General features: G+C 45.6%; 1 protein-coding gene across 1 annotated transcript in view; it reads left to right on the top strand.

The window, feature by feature from the left end:
- LOC126158859 (acyl-CoA Delta-9 desaturase-like) overlaps positions 1-16758 on the top strand; it is a 60026-nt gene that overhangs the window by 37208 nt on the left and 6060 nt on the right. The window contains exons 3-4 of the mRNA XM_049916472.1: positions 5567-5772; positions 10713-10898. Coding sequence (XP_049772429.1) covers positions 5567-5772; positions 10713-10898 — 392 coding nt within the window. The remainder of the gene's footprint in view (positions 1-5566; positions 5773-10712; positions 10899-16758) is intronic.

The following is a 16758-nucleotide window of genomic DNA, read 5'->3' as shown; positions in this document are numbered from 1 at the left end:
CACGTGCTTTCTGTCACATTAGGTGATTTTCTTGCTGTAGCTAGAAGCTTTCAGATAGTTTATATAATGGTAAGACAGAGATTTAAAAACCAGATTTTAAATTGTAAGAGATTTCCAGGGGCAGATGTGGACTCTGTCCACAATCTATTGGTTATGAACTGTAGATTAAAACTGAAGAAATTGCAAACTGAAAGAACCGGAGGTTGTACAGGGTTTCAGGGAGAGCATAAGGGAACAATTGACAGGAATGTGGAAAAGAAATACAGTAGAAGAAGAATGGGTAACTTTGAGGAATGAAATAGTGAAGGCAGCAGCGGATCAAGTAGGTAAAAAGACGAGGGCTAGTAGAAATCCTTGGGTAACAGAAGAGATACTGAATTTAACTGATGAAAGGAGAAAATACAAAAATGCAGTAAGTGAAGCAGGCAAAAAGGAATACATACGTCTCAAAAATGAGATCGACAGGAAGTGCAAAATGGCTAAGCAGGGATGACTAGAGGACAAATTTAAGGATGTATAGGCTTATTTCACGAGGGTAAGATAGATACTGCCTACAGGAAAATTAAAGAGACCTTTGGAGAAAAGAGAACCACTTGCATGAATATCAAGAGCTCAGATGGAAACCCAGTTTTAAGCAAAGAAGGGAAAGCAGAAAGGTGGAAGGAGTAAATAGAGGGTCTATACAGGGGCGATGTTCTTGAGGACAATATTATGGAAATGGAAGAGGAGGTAGATGAAGGTGAAATGGTAGATATGATACTGCGTGAAGAGTTTGACAGAGCACTGCAAGACCTAAGTCGAAACAAGGCCTCGGGAGTAGACAACATTAAATTAGAACTATTTACAGCCTTGGGAGAGCCAGTCCTGACAAAACTCTACCATCTGGTGAGCAAGATGTATGAAACAGGCGAAATACCCTCAGACTTCAAGAAGAATATAATAATTCCAATCCCAAAGAAAGCAGGTGTTGACAAAGGTGAAAATTACCGACCTATCAGTTTAATAAGTCACAGCTGCAAAATACTAATGCGAATTCTTTACAGACGAATGGAAAAACTGGTAGAAACCGACCTCGGGGAAGATCAGTTTGGATTCCGTAGAAATGTTGGAACAAATGAGGCAATACTGACCCTAGGACTTATCTTAGATTAAGGATAGGCAAACCTACGTTTCTAACATTTGTAGACTTAGAGAAAGCTTTTGACAATGTTGACTGGAATACTCTCTTTCAAATTCTGAAGGTGGTAGGGGTAAAATACAGGGAGCGAAAGGCTATTTACAATTTGTACAGAAAGCAGATGGCAGTTATAAGAGTCGAGGGGTTTGAAAGGGAAGCAGTGGTTGGGAAGGGTGTGAGACAGGGTTGTAGCCTCTCCCCGATGCTATTCAATCTGTATATTGAGCAAGCAGTAAAGGAAACAAAAGAAAAGTTCGGAGTAGGTATTAAAATCCATGGAGAAGAAATAAAAGCTTTGAGGTTCGCCGATGACATTGTAATTCTGTCAGAGACAGCAAAGGACTTGGAAGAGCAGTTGAACGGAATGGACAGTGTCTTGAAAGGGGGGTATAAGATGAACATCAACAAAAGCAAAACAAGGATAATGGAATGTAGTCGAATTAAGTCGTGTGATGCTGAGGGAATTAAATTAGGAAATGAGACACTTAAAGTAGTAAAGGAGTTTTGCTATTTGGGGAGCATAATAACTGATGATAGTCGAAGTAGAGAGGATATAAAATGTAGACTGGCAATGGCAAGGAAAGCGTTTCTGAAGAAGAGAAATTTGTTAACATCGAGTATTGATTTAAATGACAGGAAGTCGTTTCTGAAAGTATTTGTATGGAGTGTAGCCATGCATGGAAGTGAAACGTGGAAGATAAATGGTTTAGACAAGAAGAGAATAGAAGCTTTCTAAATGTGGTGCTACAGAAAAATGTTGAAGTTAGATGGGTAGATCACATAACTAATGAGGAGGTATTGAATAGAATTGGGGAGAAGAGGAGTCTGTGGCACAACTTGGCTAGAAGAAGAGATCGGTTGGTAGGACATGTTCTGAGGCATCAAGGGATCACCAATTTAGCACTGGAGGGCAGCGTGGAGGGTAAAAATCGTAGAGGGAGACCAAGAGATGAATACACTAAGCAGATTCAGAAGGATGTAAGATGAAGAAGCTTGCACAGGATAGAGTAGCATGGAGAGCTGCATCAAACCAGTCTCAGGACTGAAGACCACAACAACAACAACAAAAAAACCTTCAGCTGCCTCTGCTTTTGCTCGGAATTACGTAACTCCGATCAGTTATCTGCAACTCATTTCTACAGAAATGTTTACTGCATCCTTTCCGATATTTCCCATGAGGTCAGGTTATCTTCATTCTATGTGATCTTTGTTTTTTCAGCGCTAGTCGACGAATGTTGTTTTCCTAGATTCTCATTCATGACGCTGACAAGTTTGATACTAAATTGTGAAAATGTAGCCACATAGCTACGGTGTGCGATGCCAATCAGTTTTTCATGATGTAGTAAGATATTTTATTCCATGCGCCAGCCATCACTTCTTGCACGAATCGACTGCTGCTTACTATGATCATAATTCATCCGCTGAAGACAATATCTGCATAATAATTTAAAATTCGTTCACTGCAAGAATGAAACATATCTTTGAAATTAACCTTTGAAAGTAATTACAATCAACGAGCCCAAGTCTGGAGGCGGACTATATCGCCATAAAGTAATGTTATTACCAAGATTCCTCCATTGCGTAACATAATGAGATACATATTACACTCGCAATGTATAAACAAACCGACAGCTGCTTCATGTTTATCGAGTTAGGAAATCATAATGTGGACATACAAACACTGTATTAATGTTTTGGTTCCTGAAGATGGTGTGAAAGACAGAGACTTGCGTAGATACTTCAGTTTACCTAGATTTTGTCGATGGGTCTATATTTTACCAGTTTCATGCAGTAACTATCAGCTGTGGAGTAGAAGCTTCAAGATATGTCCCCTGGGGGTGAGATGTACTTTTTGAAACCCCCTGTACGCTGGTGTAGGTTAGGCTGCCAGACCTCCCTGGAGCCATTCATGGAAGTGGGCCTTCCTTTGCGCCTAATCGACAAAAGGAATTTCACGTGATACCCAAAAGCCTTAAGAATAACAGTTTTATGCTGAGTGGCAGTGCTTAAGATACATTCCCGACATGCAGAAGACTGTAGGTTCCGATCCTGTCTGGTGTTTTCAAATATTTATGGAAATGACTCTGATGATGATTTTTATTCAATTAATTGGTTTAAATGTAATTTGTTTATTTATTATCCTTTACCGCGGCATTTTGAGCGTGCCCAGCGGGGTAGCCGCGCGGTCTACGGCATCTTGCCACGGTTCGCGCAATCAGTTTTCGAGTCCTACCTCAGGCATGGGTGTGTGTGTTGTCCTTGGCGTAAGTTAGTTGAAGTAGTGTGTAAGCCTAGGGACCGATGACCTCAGCAGTTTGGTCCCATAGAACTTATCACAAATATCCAAGTTTTCAGCATAATATGGAGTTTTTTATTTGCTCTTTTTTTATTTCTATCGTTTTTTTAACGTGGGTCTTTGTGCATGTGATAACTCTCGTTTTTATTTATATGTCATAAACAGGGTGTCCCATCATCCTGTCCGTTATCACCTCCATGGTCTGGTTATTAGCGTCGCTGGCTATTGTTGACGTAGTTTAGCTGGCCAAATTGATTTTATGGGATGCGACAGATTGCACTCTCGTAAGCCAAATTAGAAACGTATGGAATAATTAAACAGTAACATGTTGAAGCGACATCAAAGAGAAGCAATATTGGAACCAGACATAAAATGTGTACATTTTATATTTTAAACACATTTTTTGTTGTTATTACAGAAGTTTATTCTCCCAGGTTGCACGTAAATGCACAAAGATTAGCTAGTTTCAGCGAAAGTAAATCGCCATCATCTGATCATTTGTATAACAATTTTTTTTTTTCGTCGACTGTTCACATTAATTGGACACAGCTTATAGAGATGACATTACAGAGTACCGTTTCTGTTCATACAATAAAAGAATAGCTTTGCTGAGATAAAACATGCATAAAATGTTTTCAGGTTGTGTCCTTGTTGAGCCTGCCGTGGTGGCCGAGCGGTTCTAAGCGCTTCAGTCTGGAACCGCGCGACTGCTACGGCCGCATGTTCGAATCCTGCCTCGGGCATGGATGTATGTGATGTCCTTAGGTTAGTTACGTTTAAGTAGTTCTATGTTCTAGGGGACTGATGACCTCAGATGTTAAGTCCCATTGTGCTCAGAGGCATTTGAACCATTTTGAACCATTTGTCCTTTTAGACACCTGATACAGTTTCCTGTCGGATGTCAACAAGGAAACAACATGAAAAGATTGTACACACGTATTACGCATTTTATTTGTAACTACTATGCACTGTTCGCATGGTCTCTCTATAAGTTGTGTCCAATTAATGTGAAAAGTCGACGAAATGGATCTGCCCTGTAAAAATTTTTTCTATACGAGTGATCTGTCCGATGGAGCGTAAAACGTGATTCATCTGAAAAAGCCACCTGTCGCCCATCCGTCGACGTCCAATTCCGGTGTTCGCGTACAAATTCCACCTTTCGTCGCCGTCAGCATGGGTGCCCCAACCAGGCGCCTGCTGTGGAGGCCCAACGCTTCATGGTTCACTGTACGGTCGCTGAGGAACACAGATGGTGGGCCCTTGGTTCATCTGGACGGTCAGTTGCTCAACAGCTACATGTCTATTCACCCATACACCTCTCCACAGCCGCCGTTCACCTCTGTCAATTATGGCCCCATGATGCAACACAGTTACCTCGGCGGCGCCGGTTTTGGATACCGTCACTTTGCCATTTTCAATATACTTCAACCGCCGCGGCACGCTTTATATACCGTCCACTCCGACTGCTGCCATCTGCCATCTGTGAGTGGTTATTGCACGCTGACGTCCAACATTGGAGGTACTCACGTTAATGTGAGTAGACCGTGTCAATCGTGAATCACACCTTCAAACTTTCTCTGTTACTACTGAACCGTCTATGGCAATTTCGCTGAAATTAGTATGCATAGGGTATTTTTGTGCGATCAGGACGAATCAACTTCTGTAATAAGAAGAGCAAACGTTTTTAGATTCTGAGATCATCTCCAATACATTTGACAGTATCAGGTAACCATCATTTTATATTTTGACACCATCCTGTAGACATTGTCCCCCCCCCCCCCCCCCCCCCCCCGATAGCTGAGTGGTCAGCGTGGCGCTCTGTCACGCCAAGGGGCCCGGGTTTCATTCCCGGCTGGGTCGGACATTTTTTCCGCTCAGGGACTGGGTGTTGTGTTGTCCTCATTATCATTTCATCATCATCAGTGGAAGGCAACGGGATACCGTCATTGGAACCACTTCCCTAGGCGCTCATGCGGTGGACCTCTCTGACGAGGCTTCCCCCATGACAAGACCTGCCGTAAGGCAGACCACAAAGTTTTTTTGTAGACATTGTGTGCGGAAATTTCTGGCTACCATTAGTACTTGTGTTTCAGAACCACATCTACGAGTGGGTGCGCGACCACCGGGTGCACCACAAGTTCACGGACACGGACGCGGACCCGCACAACTCGCGGCGCGGCTTCTTCTTCTCGCACATCGGCTGGCTGATGGTGCGGAAGCACCCGCTGGTGCGCGAGAAGGGCCGCCAGCTCGACATGTCCGACCTGCGCCAAGACCCGGTCGTCATGTGGCAGATGAGGTGAGCCGCCGCCTCCGGCACTGCGCGCGTCCCTCTCACACTCGCCTCGTCTCGCTTGTATTCCATCACAGCGAGCAAAAACTTTTTCATTTATTTTCTTTTAAAATCTCCAACCTAGAATTTAATATTGGCCACTTTGCGCAATATGCTATAGGATACATGATCCAGTCGCAGTAATGTGACCACCTGTTAAAAGCCTGAATAAGCACGTTTTGCAACGCGGACGTGCTAGAAGAGAGTCAGCGAGGTTCTCGAAGGTACCGACACAGATGTGGAGCAATGCCGACCCCTGTACCGTGGGCAGGTGCACTATATTTCTCGTCTAATGATCCATGGCCGGCCGTTGTGGCCGAGCGGTTCTAGGCGCTTCAGTCTGGAACCGCGCGACTGCTACGGTCGCAGGTTCAAATCCTGCCTCGGGCATGGATGTGTGTGAGGTCCTTAGGTTAGTTAGGTTTAAGTAGTTCTACGTCTAAGGGACAGATGACCTCAGATATTAAGTCCCTTAGTGCTCAGAGCCATTTGAACCATTTTTTTTTATTCATGGCGCTAACAGCTGTAGCGAAATGCTCCCACAGACTCTATGATGCGTTTAAATTTGGAGACTTTGGTAGCCAGGGGAGTGCGGCGAACTCATCGTGGTGGTCTTCGAACCACTAACGTACACTGCTAGCTATCCGACAAGTTACACTGTCCTGCTGGTAGATGCCATCGTGCTGAGGAAAAACAAACTGCATGTAGAAATGCAAATAGTCCCCAAGTATAGATGCATACTTTTATTGATTCATTATGCCTTCCAGAACGATCACCCACGGAGTGTCACGGGAACATTCACCAGATTGTAACGCTCCCTCCTCTGGCGTGGATCCTTCCGACAATTGTTGCAGGTTGCACACGACAAAGGCCATCTGTCTTAGGATGTATAGAACATGATTCATCTGAAAAAGGCACTGAAACCTGGTAGTCTGGGGAAGACAGGATTCGGTTCAAATGGCTCTGAGCACTATGGGACTCAACATCTTAGGTCATAAGTCCCCTAGAACTTAGAACTACTGAAACCTAACTAACCTAAGGACATCACACACACCCATGCCCAAGGCAGGATTCGAACCTGCAACCGTAGCAGCATCGCGGTTTCGGACTGCAGCGCCAGAATTGCACGGCCACCGCGGCCGGCTACAGGATTCTGTTACGATCCGTAATCAGTTACTATTGGTTGCCTTTTATAGTTGCATACACTTTATTTTAAATCAATAATTCCAGACTCAACAATAAATAAAAAATACAACACGTTATGAACGAACGAATACTCAACTGTGAAAAAATAGTGTTTTCAATGAGTTACAATTTAGCAAATCACCATTAAATATAGATACAGCAGATAATGTTTTAAAAGCAAGCCACCTTGACCTGGGCAGAAGGCCCTACACGCCATGAATGGCAATAAATTAAGAATTTTTTTAAACTTGCTGCAACTTACAAATTGCAGGAATCGAAATATTAAAAGCAAGTCGCCACAAACACAGCAGAAGGCATCAGACGCCAGGAATGGCAGTAAATAAGGTTTTAAGGCTTACTGCGTAAATACAAATACCAAATTAGAATTTTAAGGCAAGCGACCACAATCACGGCTGAAGGCATTACACGCCAAGAATGGCAATAAATTAAGATCTGTTTAAGAACTCGCTGCAGTTTACAACTTACAGGTATTGAAATATTAAAGGTAAGTCGCCACAGACGGTGCTCCAGGAATCGACCTCTGAGAAGGTCCGGAAACAAACACTTTCGCGAGCTATGAGATAGGCAGCCAAGAGTTGCATTCACTTCACAAGAGGGTAATTCAGACTAGCGGCAGTCTAACGAATGACTAATGATAATCTTGCTGAAGCTACATGACGTCCGATAAACCAAACGCAAAAATGGAACAATACGCCAAAGCCAGAACCGGCGGTCTGCACTACGTCTAGAATACTGTGTTTAGAGCGCTTGGAACGAGAAAGGAATCATTACCACCAGAGTAGAAGAATCACTAACCTGCCTAAAATCAAGAAAGCTGTCAAAACTACACGCCTTACCGGACAGCAGCGGCAAGGCGAGGAAATGTACACTGCAATTACATACACTAACATCCAGGACAGGCAAATTGGGCGTTAGCGGCCACTAGGCAAGAAAAATTACTGCTGGTTGAACTTAACAAATTGTAACAAGTTGAACGCAGTAAAGTCCAGGAAAGCTAATTAGATCCGCCTTCCCCAAGCACTCCACTCCTGCTCTTTGCCTCGCTGACACTATGAGCAGCAACACGAACCCAAGTCTCTGGAGAATCGCGGGATATCAAAGTGGTGAGGGTTCCTCTACCTGCATTGAAATGCACTCATCTTACGTCGAGGTTGTGCACCCTCGTGACCACAGCCCTTCCATCCGGCAGTCCACGCGTGCCGCCAGCAGTCCTGGCGTGTTCTTGCACTGCGGGGACCTGGCTTCTCCCGAGTCCCCAACGGAACACGCACACTCACACGATCCGGCAGAACAACGACGTCGCCCGAAAGATAGGGCAACAGTTACTACATATCGATAACTGCCGCTGCTGCCACTAACGGACAGGCAACGCTTGCGAAACCGAATGGCGCCAGTCAATACGAGAAGGATGCAAACAACCACCACCATGCCAACTAAACGATACCGTCTGGCCTCCAACAGAGGGCGGAAACCTACAAACAGCACCAACGCGAGCCGCAGCACGGCTCAGCCACCTGTGGCGGGTCGGTGGACGTCCAATTGCAGTATTCGCGCGCAAATAGCAGCCGTCGTTGCCGACAAACAATAGTCATCATGGGTGCATGAACCAGGCGCCAGCAGCGGAGACTCATACACGTCAACATTCGCTAAACGGTCGTTGAGAAGACGCTGTTGATAGCCCCTTGGTTCATCTGGACGGTCAGTTGCTCAACAGTCACACGTTTAATTCGGCCGTACACACCTCCGCAGCCGTCGTTCACCCCTGTCATCTATGGCCCGTGGCGCACCACAGTTGCCTCGGCGTAACTTTTGGGTAGCGTCATTTTGCCATTCACGATATACCATGGAGCGCCAAAGAAATTGGTATAGGCATGTCTATTGAAATACAGAAATATTTAAACAGGCAGAATACAGCGCTGCGATCGGCAATGCCTCTAAATAAGACAAGTGTCTGGCGCAGTGGTTAGATCGATAACTGCTGCCACGTTGGTAAGTTATCAAGATTTAAGTGAGTTTGAACATGGTGTTATAGTCGGCGCACGAGCGGTGGGATACAGCATCTCCGAGGTAGCGATGAAGTGGGCATTTTCCCGTACGACGATTTCACGTGTGTGCCGCGAATATCAGGAATCATGTAAAACATCAAATCTCCGACATCGCTGCGGTCGGAAAAAGATCGTACAAGAACGGGACCAACGGCAACTGAAGAGAATCGTTCAACTATCGTTCAACGTGGCAGAAGTGCAACCCTTCCACAAATTACAGCCGACTTGAACACTGGGCCATCAACAAGTGTCAGCGTCCGAACCATTCAACGAAACATCATCGGTATGGGCTTTCGGAGCCGAAGGCCCACTCGTGTACGTTTGATGACTTCACGATAGAAAGCTTTTCGCCTCGCCTGGGCCCATCAATAGCGACATTGAACTGTTGACGACTAGAAACATGTTGCCTGGTCGGATGACTCTCGTTTGAAATTGTATCGAGCAGATGGACGAGTACTGGTATGGAGACAACCTCATGAATCCATGGACCCTGCATGTCAGCACGGGACCGTTGAAGTTGGTCCACGCTCTGTAAATGTGTGGGGCGAATACAGTTGGACCGATGATATGTGAAGACACGACTCTGTCAGGTGACACGTACGTGAGCATCCTCTCTGATGGCATGCATCCATTAATGCCTATTGTGTATTCCGACGGACTTGGGGAATTCCAGCAGGACAATGCGACACGTCCAGTATTGCTACAGAGTGGCTCCAGGAACACTCTTCTGAGACATGAACATTATTGAGCATATTTGAGATGCCTTGCAGTGTGCTGTTCAGAAGAGATCTCCACTCCGTTGTACTCTTACGGATTTATGGACAGCTCTGCAGGATTCATGGTGTCAGTTCCCTCCAGCACTACTACAGAAATTGGTCGAGTCCATGCCACGTCGTGTTGCGGCACTTCTGCGTGCTCGCGTGGACCCTACATGATATTAGGCAGGTGTACCAGTTTCTGTAACTCTCCAGCGTACTTTAACCACGGGGGCTTTATACACCCTCCACTCCTAGTGCTCCCAGATTCCTTCTGTGAGTGGTTATTGCACGCTGACGTCGAACCTATGTTTGGTGGTCACGTTAATGCGACGGGACGGTGTAAATGTTGCTGTAGCTATGTGAGTCACACCTTCAAACGACTTTCCCTATTACTGCTGAAACACCTACGTGTTCTCCTACAGTAAGAAGGGGAGGACGCAGCGCGCGCGGTTAGAGGCACCATGTCACTGACTGCGCGGCCCCTTTCAAATGGCTCTGAGCACTATGCGACTTAACTTCTGCGGTCATCAGTCGCCTAGAACTTAGAACTAATTAAACCTAACTAACCTAAGGACATCACACACATCCATGCCCGAGGCAGGATTCGAACCTGCGACCGGAGCGGTCACGCGGTTCCAGACTGAAGCGCCTTTAACCGCACGGCCACATCGGCCGGCCGCGGCCCCTTTAGAGTCCTCTCTCGGGCAAGGGTGTCTCTGTTGCTCTTAGCATAAGTTAGTTTAAGTAATGTATAAGTCTAGGGACCGATTACCTCAGCAGTTTCCCTTATAAACTCACACACATTTGAACATTTTTGAAGGGGGGACAGGAACGTAGTGTACCAGATGCCGCCGTATGCGCTACTCCTAGACTTGACGTTACTGTGCCTATGCCGCAGGCTGTACCCAGTAATCATGCCGCTGTTCTGCTTCGTGCTGCCCGCCTGGATTCCGGTGGCTCTGTGGGGAGAGAGCGGCTGGGTGTCGTGGCACCTGGCGTCCGTCCTCCGCTACACCGTCTCCCTCAACATCACCTGGTGCATCAACAGCGTGGCACACGTCTTCGGACATCGACCGTTCGACAAGTAAGTACAGATGCTCTCGTAGCATGTACACTATCTGATCAAACGTTTCCGGACGCATATTAGTCGACATTAATATGAGGTATTTCACCCTTCGTCTTTATGACGGCATGAACTCTGCTGGGAACGTATTTTATAAGGTGTCTGATTGTCTGTGGAGGAACAGCGGTCCATTCTTCAAGGGCAGAAACCGTAGAAGGTAGTGATTTTGAACTGTGAGTTCTGGAGCGAAGTCGACATTTTAACTCATCCCAAAGGTTTTCCACTCGTTGAAAATTGGGACTCTGAGCAGGCCAGTCCATTTCAGGAATGTTCTTGTCCACAAACCATTGCCTCGCAGTTGCTGCTTTATGACAGGATGCACTGTCATGCGGATACAGACGATCATCGTCTCCGAATGATTAATCTGTCACACGCAGTACACAGCGTTGTAAAATATGTTCGTCCCTTCTGCATTTAGAATTTTCTTAAGAGCATTAGGGAGCCCAACCATAATCACAAAAACAGCTCTTTACTGCGATCCCACCTCACCTCTACTTCACTGTTGGCACTACACACGATAGTAGGCAACGTTCTCCAGGTATTCGCCAAACCCAAACCATTTCATCGGATTACCAACCGGTATAGCATAATTCATCACTCCAAATCACTTATTTCCAATCATACACTGTTCAGTGGCGTTGCTCTTTACACCAGCTCAAGCGTCGTTTACCATTGCCTATAGAAGTACACACATCAAAATAAGTTTTGCATCACCCCAGTTCGCAGAACTCCTGAAGATAACCGCTGAATGTGGATATGGTATCACAGACTCAGTCCCTTTGACTGTTCAGAGGTGTCACTAAACCCACCCACAGATGTAGACAACCATGCATGAGCAGCGCCTATTAGACGGAGGGGGTCCGACAGCCGATCAGTTCCAGTCGTTCCACCGGGAAGGAAGTACATGGCTCATGTTGTCTGTAGTGTTCAACCACGCCTAGGCGGTCAATACCGTGGTTCGCATTGTTACTTTATGCGAGGAAGGGCTCTCAACAACGGAAGTGTCCAGCTGTCTCGGAGTGAACCAAAGTGATGTTGTTCGGACTTGGAGGAGAACAGAGAAACAGGAACTGTCAATGATACGCCTCGCTCAGGTCGCCCAAGATCTACTACTGCAGTGGATGACTGCTACCTACGGATTATGGCTCGGTGGCTCCCTGATAGCAATGCCACCATGTTGAATAATGCTTTTCGTGCAGCCACAGGACGTCGTGTTACGACTCAAACTGTGCGCAATAGACTGCATGATGCCCAACTTCACTCCCGGCGTCCATGGCGAGGCCCATCTTTGCAACCACGACACTATGCAGCACGGTACGGATGGGCCCAACAATGTGCCGAATGGACCGAACAGGATTGGCATAACGTTCTCTTCACCGATGAGTGTCGCATAGGCCTTCAACCAGACAATCGTCGAAGACTTGTTTGGAGGCAACCCGGTCAGGCAGAACGCCTTAGACACACTGTCCAGCGAGTGCAGTAAGGTGGAGGTTCTCTGCTGTTTTGGTATGGCGTTATGTGGGGCCGACGTATGCAGCTGGTGGCAATGGAAGCCACCGTAATGGCTGTACGATACGTGAATGACACCCTCCGACACAGTGCAACCATATCGGCAGCATACTGGCGAGGCATTCGTCTTCATGGACCTCAATTCGCGCCCCCATCGTGCAAATATTCTGAATGACTTCCTTCAGGATAACGACATCGCTCGACTAGAGTGGCCAGCATGTTCTCCAGACATGAACCCTATCGATCATGCCTGAGATAGATTGGAAAGGGCTGTTTGTGGAAGATGTGACCCACCAACCTCTCTGACGGATCTACACCCAATCGCCTTTGAGGTGTGGGACAATCAGGAGCAACAATGCCTGGATGAACTTGTGGAAAGTATGCCACGACGAATAGAGGCATGCATCAATGCAAGAGGACGTGCTACTAGGTATTAGAGGTACCGGTGTGTACACCAGTCTGGACCACCACCTCTGAAGATGTATGGTGGTACAACATGCAATGTGTGGTTGTTATGAGCAATAAAAAGGGCGGAAATGGTGTTTATGTTGATCTCTATTTGATTTTCTGTAGAGTCCGAACCGAGGTGGTGCTAAACGTTTTTTGGTGTTTGTATGTGGCTTATCACCAGCTGCTCAACCTTTTTATCCCATTATTTTTAACTCCTCGTCCACGGTCATTGAGCTAGCCGGACTGCTGGAATGCACTTTTGAACTCACGAGTGATTCCTTCCACTGATTTAATGCGATTTCGTGCAGCCAGTCCAGCGGTCGACTGTCGCTGCCCATCATTGCATGAGGTCTGCCTGGTCATGATTCAGCTGCGTTATTCCTCCACGTTTCCACTTCACAATCACGTCACCAACAGTCGAGTTGTTCAGCTGTAGAAGGGATCTGTTACTCAGATGATGTCCAACGACAAGTCTACGTTCGGAATGACTGAGCTGTTACTGCTTCTCTACTGACAGTACCGTTGTCCTCGCCCCCTCTTACACTGGCAGGTCAACCTGTCGTGTCATTCAGTGGTCAATACTGCATACTGGATATTTTTGGTCCGATAATATAGATGGACAAACCTCAGCTAGAGCAGAATATCCCAAACTGCGTCAAACGTAATTATGTTGCTACTCAAAGCGTGCTCCTATGGATGTTTAAAAAAAGGGTCGTACAAGCGGGAAGGGGCTGCGATAGTAAACAGTAATGTTGAACTTGAACGTTCATACCCACTATGTATCATTATCTATTCCTATAAACATTCCAGCATCACTTTAATAGGCTTCCCTATTACGTGTCTTAATTTTACACGTGACCTCATTTCTACACAAATCTTATCGATAGAATTCCTCATCTCTTTCTTCTCTGCACACAACTACCACGAATACTAGCGGCAGCTAGCCGTTTCTTTTTCTTCCACTCATTTGTACCTTAACTTCTCCTACGTCTCTCTTTCTATCTGCACATTTCACTGACTTCAGAGAGGGAATTGCTTAACGTAATGGTTCCTACTATCTGCGAGTTATCATTAAGTTTTATCTGTCTTGTAATTGCGTAGGCTTCGGCCGCCAGACGGTTGACGTAAAAGTTTTCTGAGTATCACACCGCGTCAGAGCGCAAGAAACTTTGCTGGAGAAACCAACGTTTTACCCACTTTTACACTGGAGACCCAGAAGAAGGCCACTGCAACCGTGACCGAAACGTTGGTTTCTCCAGCTAATTTTTTTACATTACAAAGCGGTACGATACTCAGTGAAAGTTTATGTCTACTTTTCTCTATCAGTTTGGCGACATCATGATGTACTGACAAGGTCAACTGAGAAGGACAGTCGTTGCTCAGATGTGGGTATCACAGCGCATCCATACCGCGTCGGGATTTCTGTAGTAGTATTTTTCATTGTGATAGTAACGATAAGGCCTCAGACCAGCAATGAGTCAGAATCAGTATCAGGACTCATCGTACTATTAACTAAAGATGATTTTGAAGTTTAAATTTTGTAGACAGAATGTTAGTGCAAGTGTCTAAACTTTGTGGGCGTTCGCACGGGATGAGGTATCGGATGTAATTATCACTAATCAGTTTACGTCCTTCCTTTGTTTGATTGTATCACTCTTAGCCCAAACTACATTATTTGTTTATTTTTCATGAATAGCCCTGCCGCTGTGAGCAAGGAAGGCCATCATCCTGTAAGGGAAAAGGCACTGCTTGTTTTTACGGCTCAATGAGGAAGACTCGGACTTTTTTTTTTCTTAATGCTACATCCCACTGGACAATAAAATCACTCAATAAATGTAGTACGATGCGTTGAGTGCCGTTCAGACTAGGAGGGAGGTTGCGAAACCTTTGATGTTGCACACAGCCCGGATAGCTGTGCAAGAGATAGTGAAATATGACAACATTACGGACTTGAGGGCTACTGTAAATGAGTAATTTGTTTTCAGGGCTGTATATTTTCTGAAGTATCAAGTGTACAAATATGCGATATGTATAGATACGTGGATAGAACCGTAAAGTCACCAAGTTTGCAGTTTGAGCTCTACGAATGTTCATCGAGAGCCTCTCTTGTCACACGTCACACGTCCAAACGTTAATCCATACCTTATGCAGCAACATCCTGTCTGTGATCATCAAAGCAACACTGTTGTGGTCTTGGAGCTGTTCCGTTATTCCTGGCAGTGGGATATATACACACGGTTCTTAAAGTGCTCCCAAAGGAAAAAGTTACAACGCATTAGGTCAGGAAATCTGAGAGGTCAAAAGAATAGAGCCACTTCTTCTTCACCACTACGCCCAATATAGCGTCCATTTGTAGTTACCCACCGAAGGACATCGATGGTCCAAGGAAGGGATTCCCCTTCTTGTTAGAAGATGAAATTCTCGAAATCAGCAGACTGCTTAGTATACAATCACAACTGCTATTTCGAGGTAAGATGTGCCCATTACAGTTTTCTCACAGACGAAAAACCGACCATACAGGTTCATCTGTGATACTGCGCGGAAAAGATTAACCGTCGTTGAATCAGGCTCATGAGCCATAGTTTCATGAGGATTTTAAGTGAACCACATTCTCACATTGTGCCATGTAAGCCCTCCAGATAAGTGGAAGTTCGCTTGGCGTTGAATATCAGACTGAATGTTCACTCTCAAATGCTTCCCGCATTGTGCTGCAAAACTGAAGGTGCCAGCCATATTTTATTTTTAATTTTTACTTATCGTATGAGCTGCAGACGGTACAGTTTGAAATGAAACCGCGGTCGCAAAATCTCCCACACAGTTTGCTGTATTGTTCCATGTTCGTGGCTTGTGCGAACCATTGATTTTTTTTGTAATGGGTACAGAACTTCCGTTCCCCCTCCTCACGATTCCCTCTGGCACACTTGATCGATCGGTACTTTTCTCTTAACTGAGACAACCAAAATACGATGCTGTTTGCATGGCAGTTCTTTTCCATACCATCTTCTGAATAAATGCTGCACTGTTGTAACAGATAAATATCTCACACATTCCAACACATAAAAATTCCTTACTCCTTCGTCGCCATTTTGTCAAGGCACTGCACACGGAACGCCAATTCGTGGGCACAATGCAAACTCGTTGAGTTTACGGTTCTATTCAAGAATCAATCATGTACAAACGAATGAATCATTTATAAAAGCCCTTTACCGCACACAGACGTTTGTCGCCAACTCTGACATACCCCTCTGGGACTCCCAGCCAACAACACGCTACGACTTTGATCATGAAAGACAAAGTATAGAAAGAGGTCAGCGATAGTGACGCACTTAAATACAAATCACAAACAAAAGTTCTTAGTTATTCTGTGCGATGGGGTATGGCATTGAAAATTAATGCATCTTCCAGTTTCTTGACAAGAAATTATCGGACCAAAAATATCCAGTATGCAGTATTAACCACTGAATGACACGAGTGGTTGACCTGCCAGTGTAAGAGGGGGCGAGGACAACGCTACTGTCAGTAGAGAAGCAGTAACAGCTCAGTCATTCCGAACGTAGACTTGTCGTTGGACATCATCTGAGTAACAGATCCATCAGAGATTTTCATCCCTTCTACAGCTGCGCAACTCGGCTGTTGGTGACGTGATTGTGAAGTGGAAACGCGGAGGAATAACGCAGCTGAATCACGACCAGGCAGACCTCATGCAATGATGGGCAGCGACAGTCGACCGTTGGACTGGCTGCACGAAATCGCATTAAATCAGTGGAAGGAATCACTCGTCACTCGTGAGTTCAAAAGTGCATTCCAGCAGTCCGGCTAGCTCAATGACCGTGGACGAGCAGTTAAAAATAATGGGACAAAA

This window comes from Schistocerca cancellata, chromosome 2 (genome assembly GCF_023864275.1).
Source record: "Schistocerca cancellata isolate TAMUIC-IGC-003103 chromosome 2, iqSchCanc2.1, whole genome shotgun sequence".
Lineage (NCBI taxonomy): Eukaryota > Metazoa > Arthropoda > Insecta > Orthoptera > Acrididae > Schistocerca > Schistocerca cancellata.
This window is presented reverse-complemented; position numbering and strand designations above follow the sequence as displayed.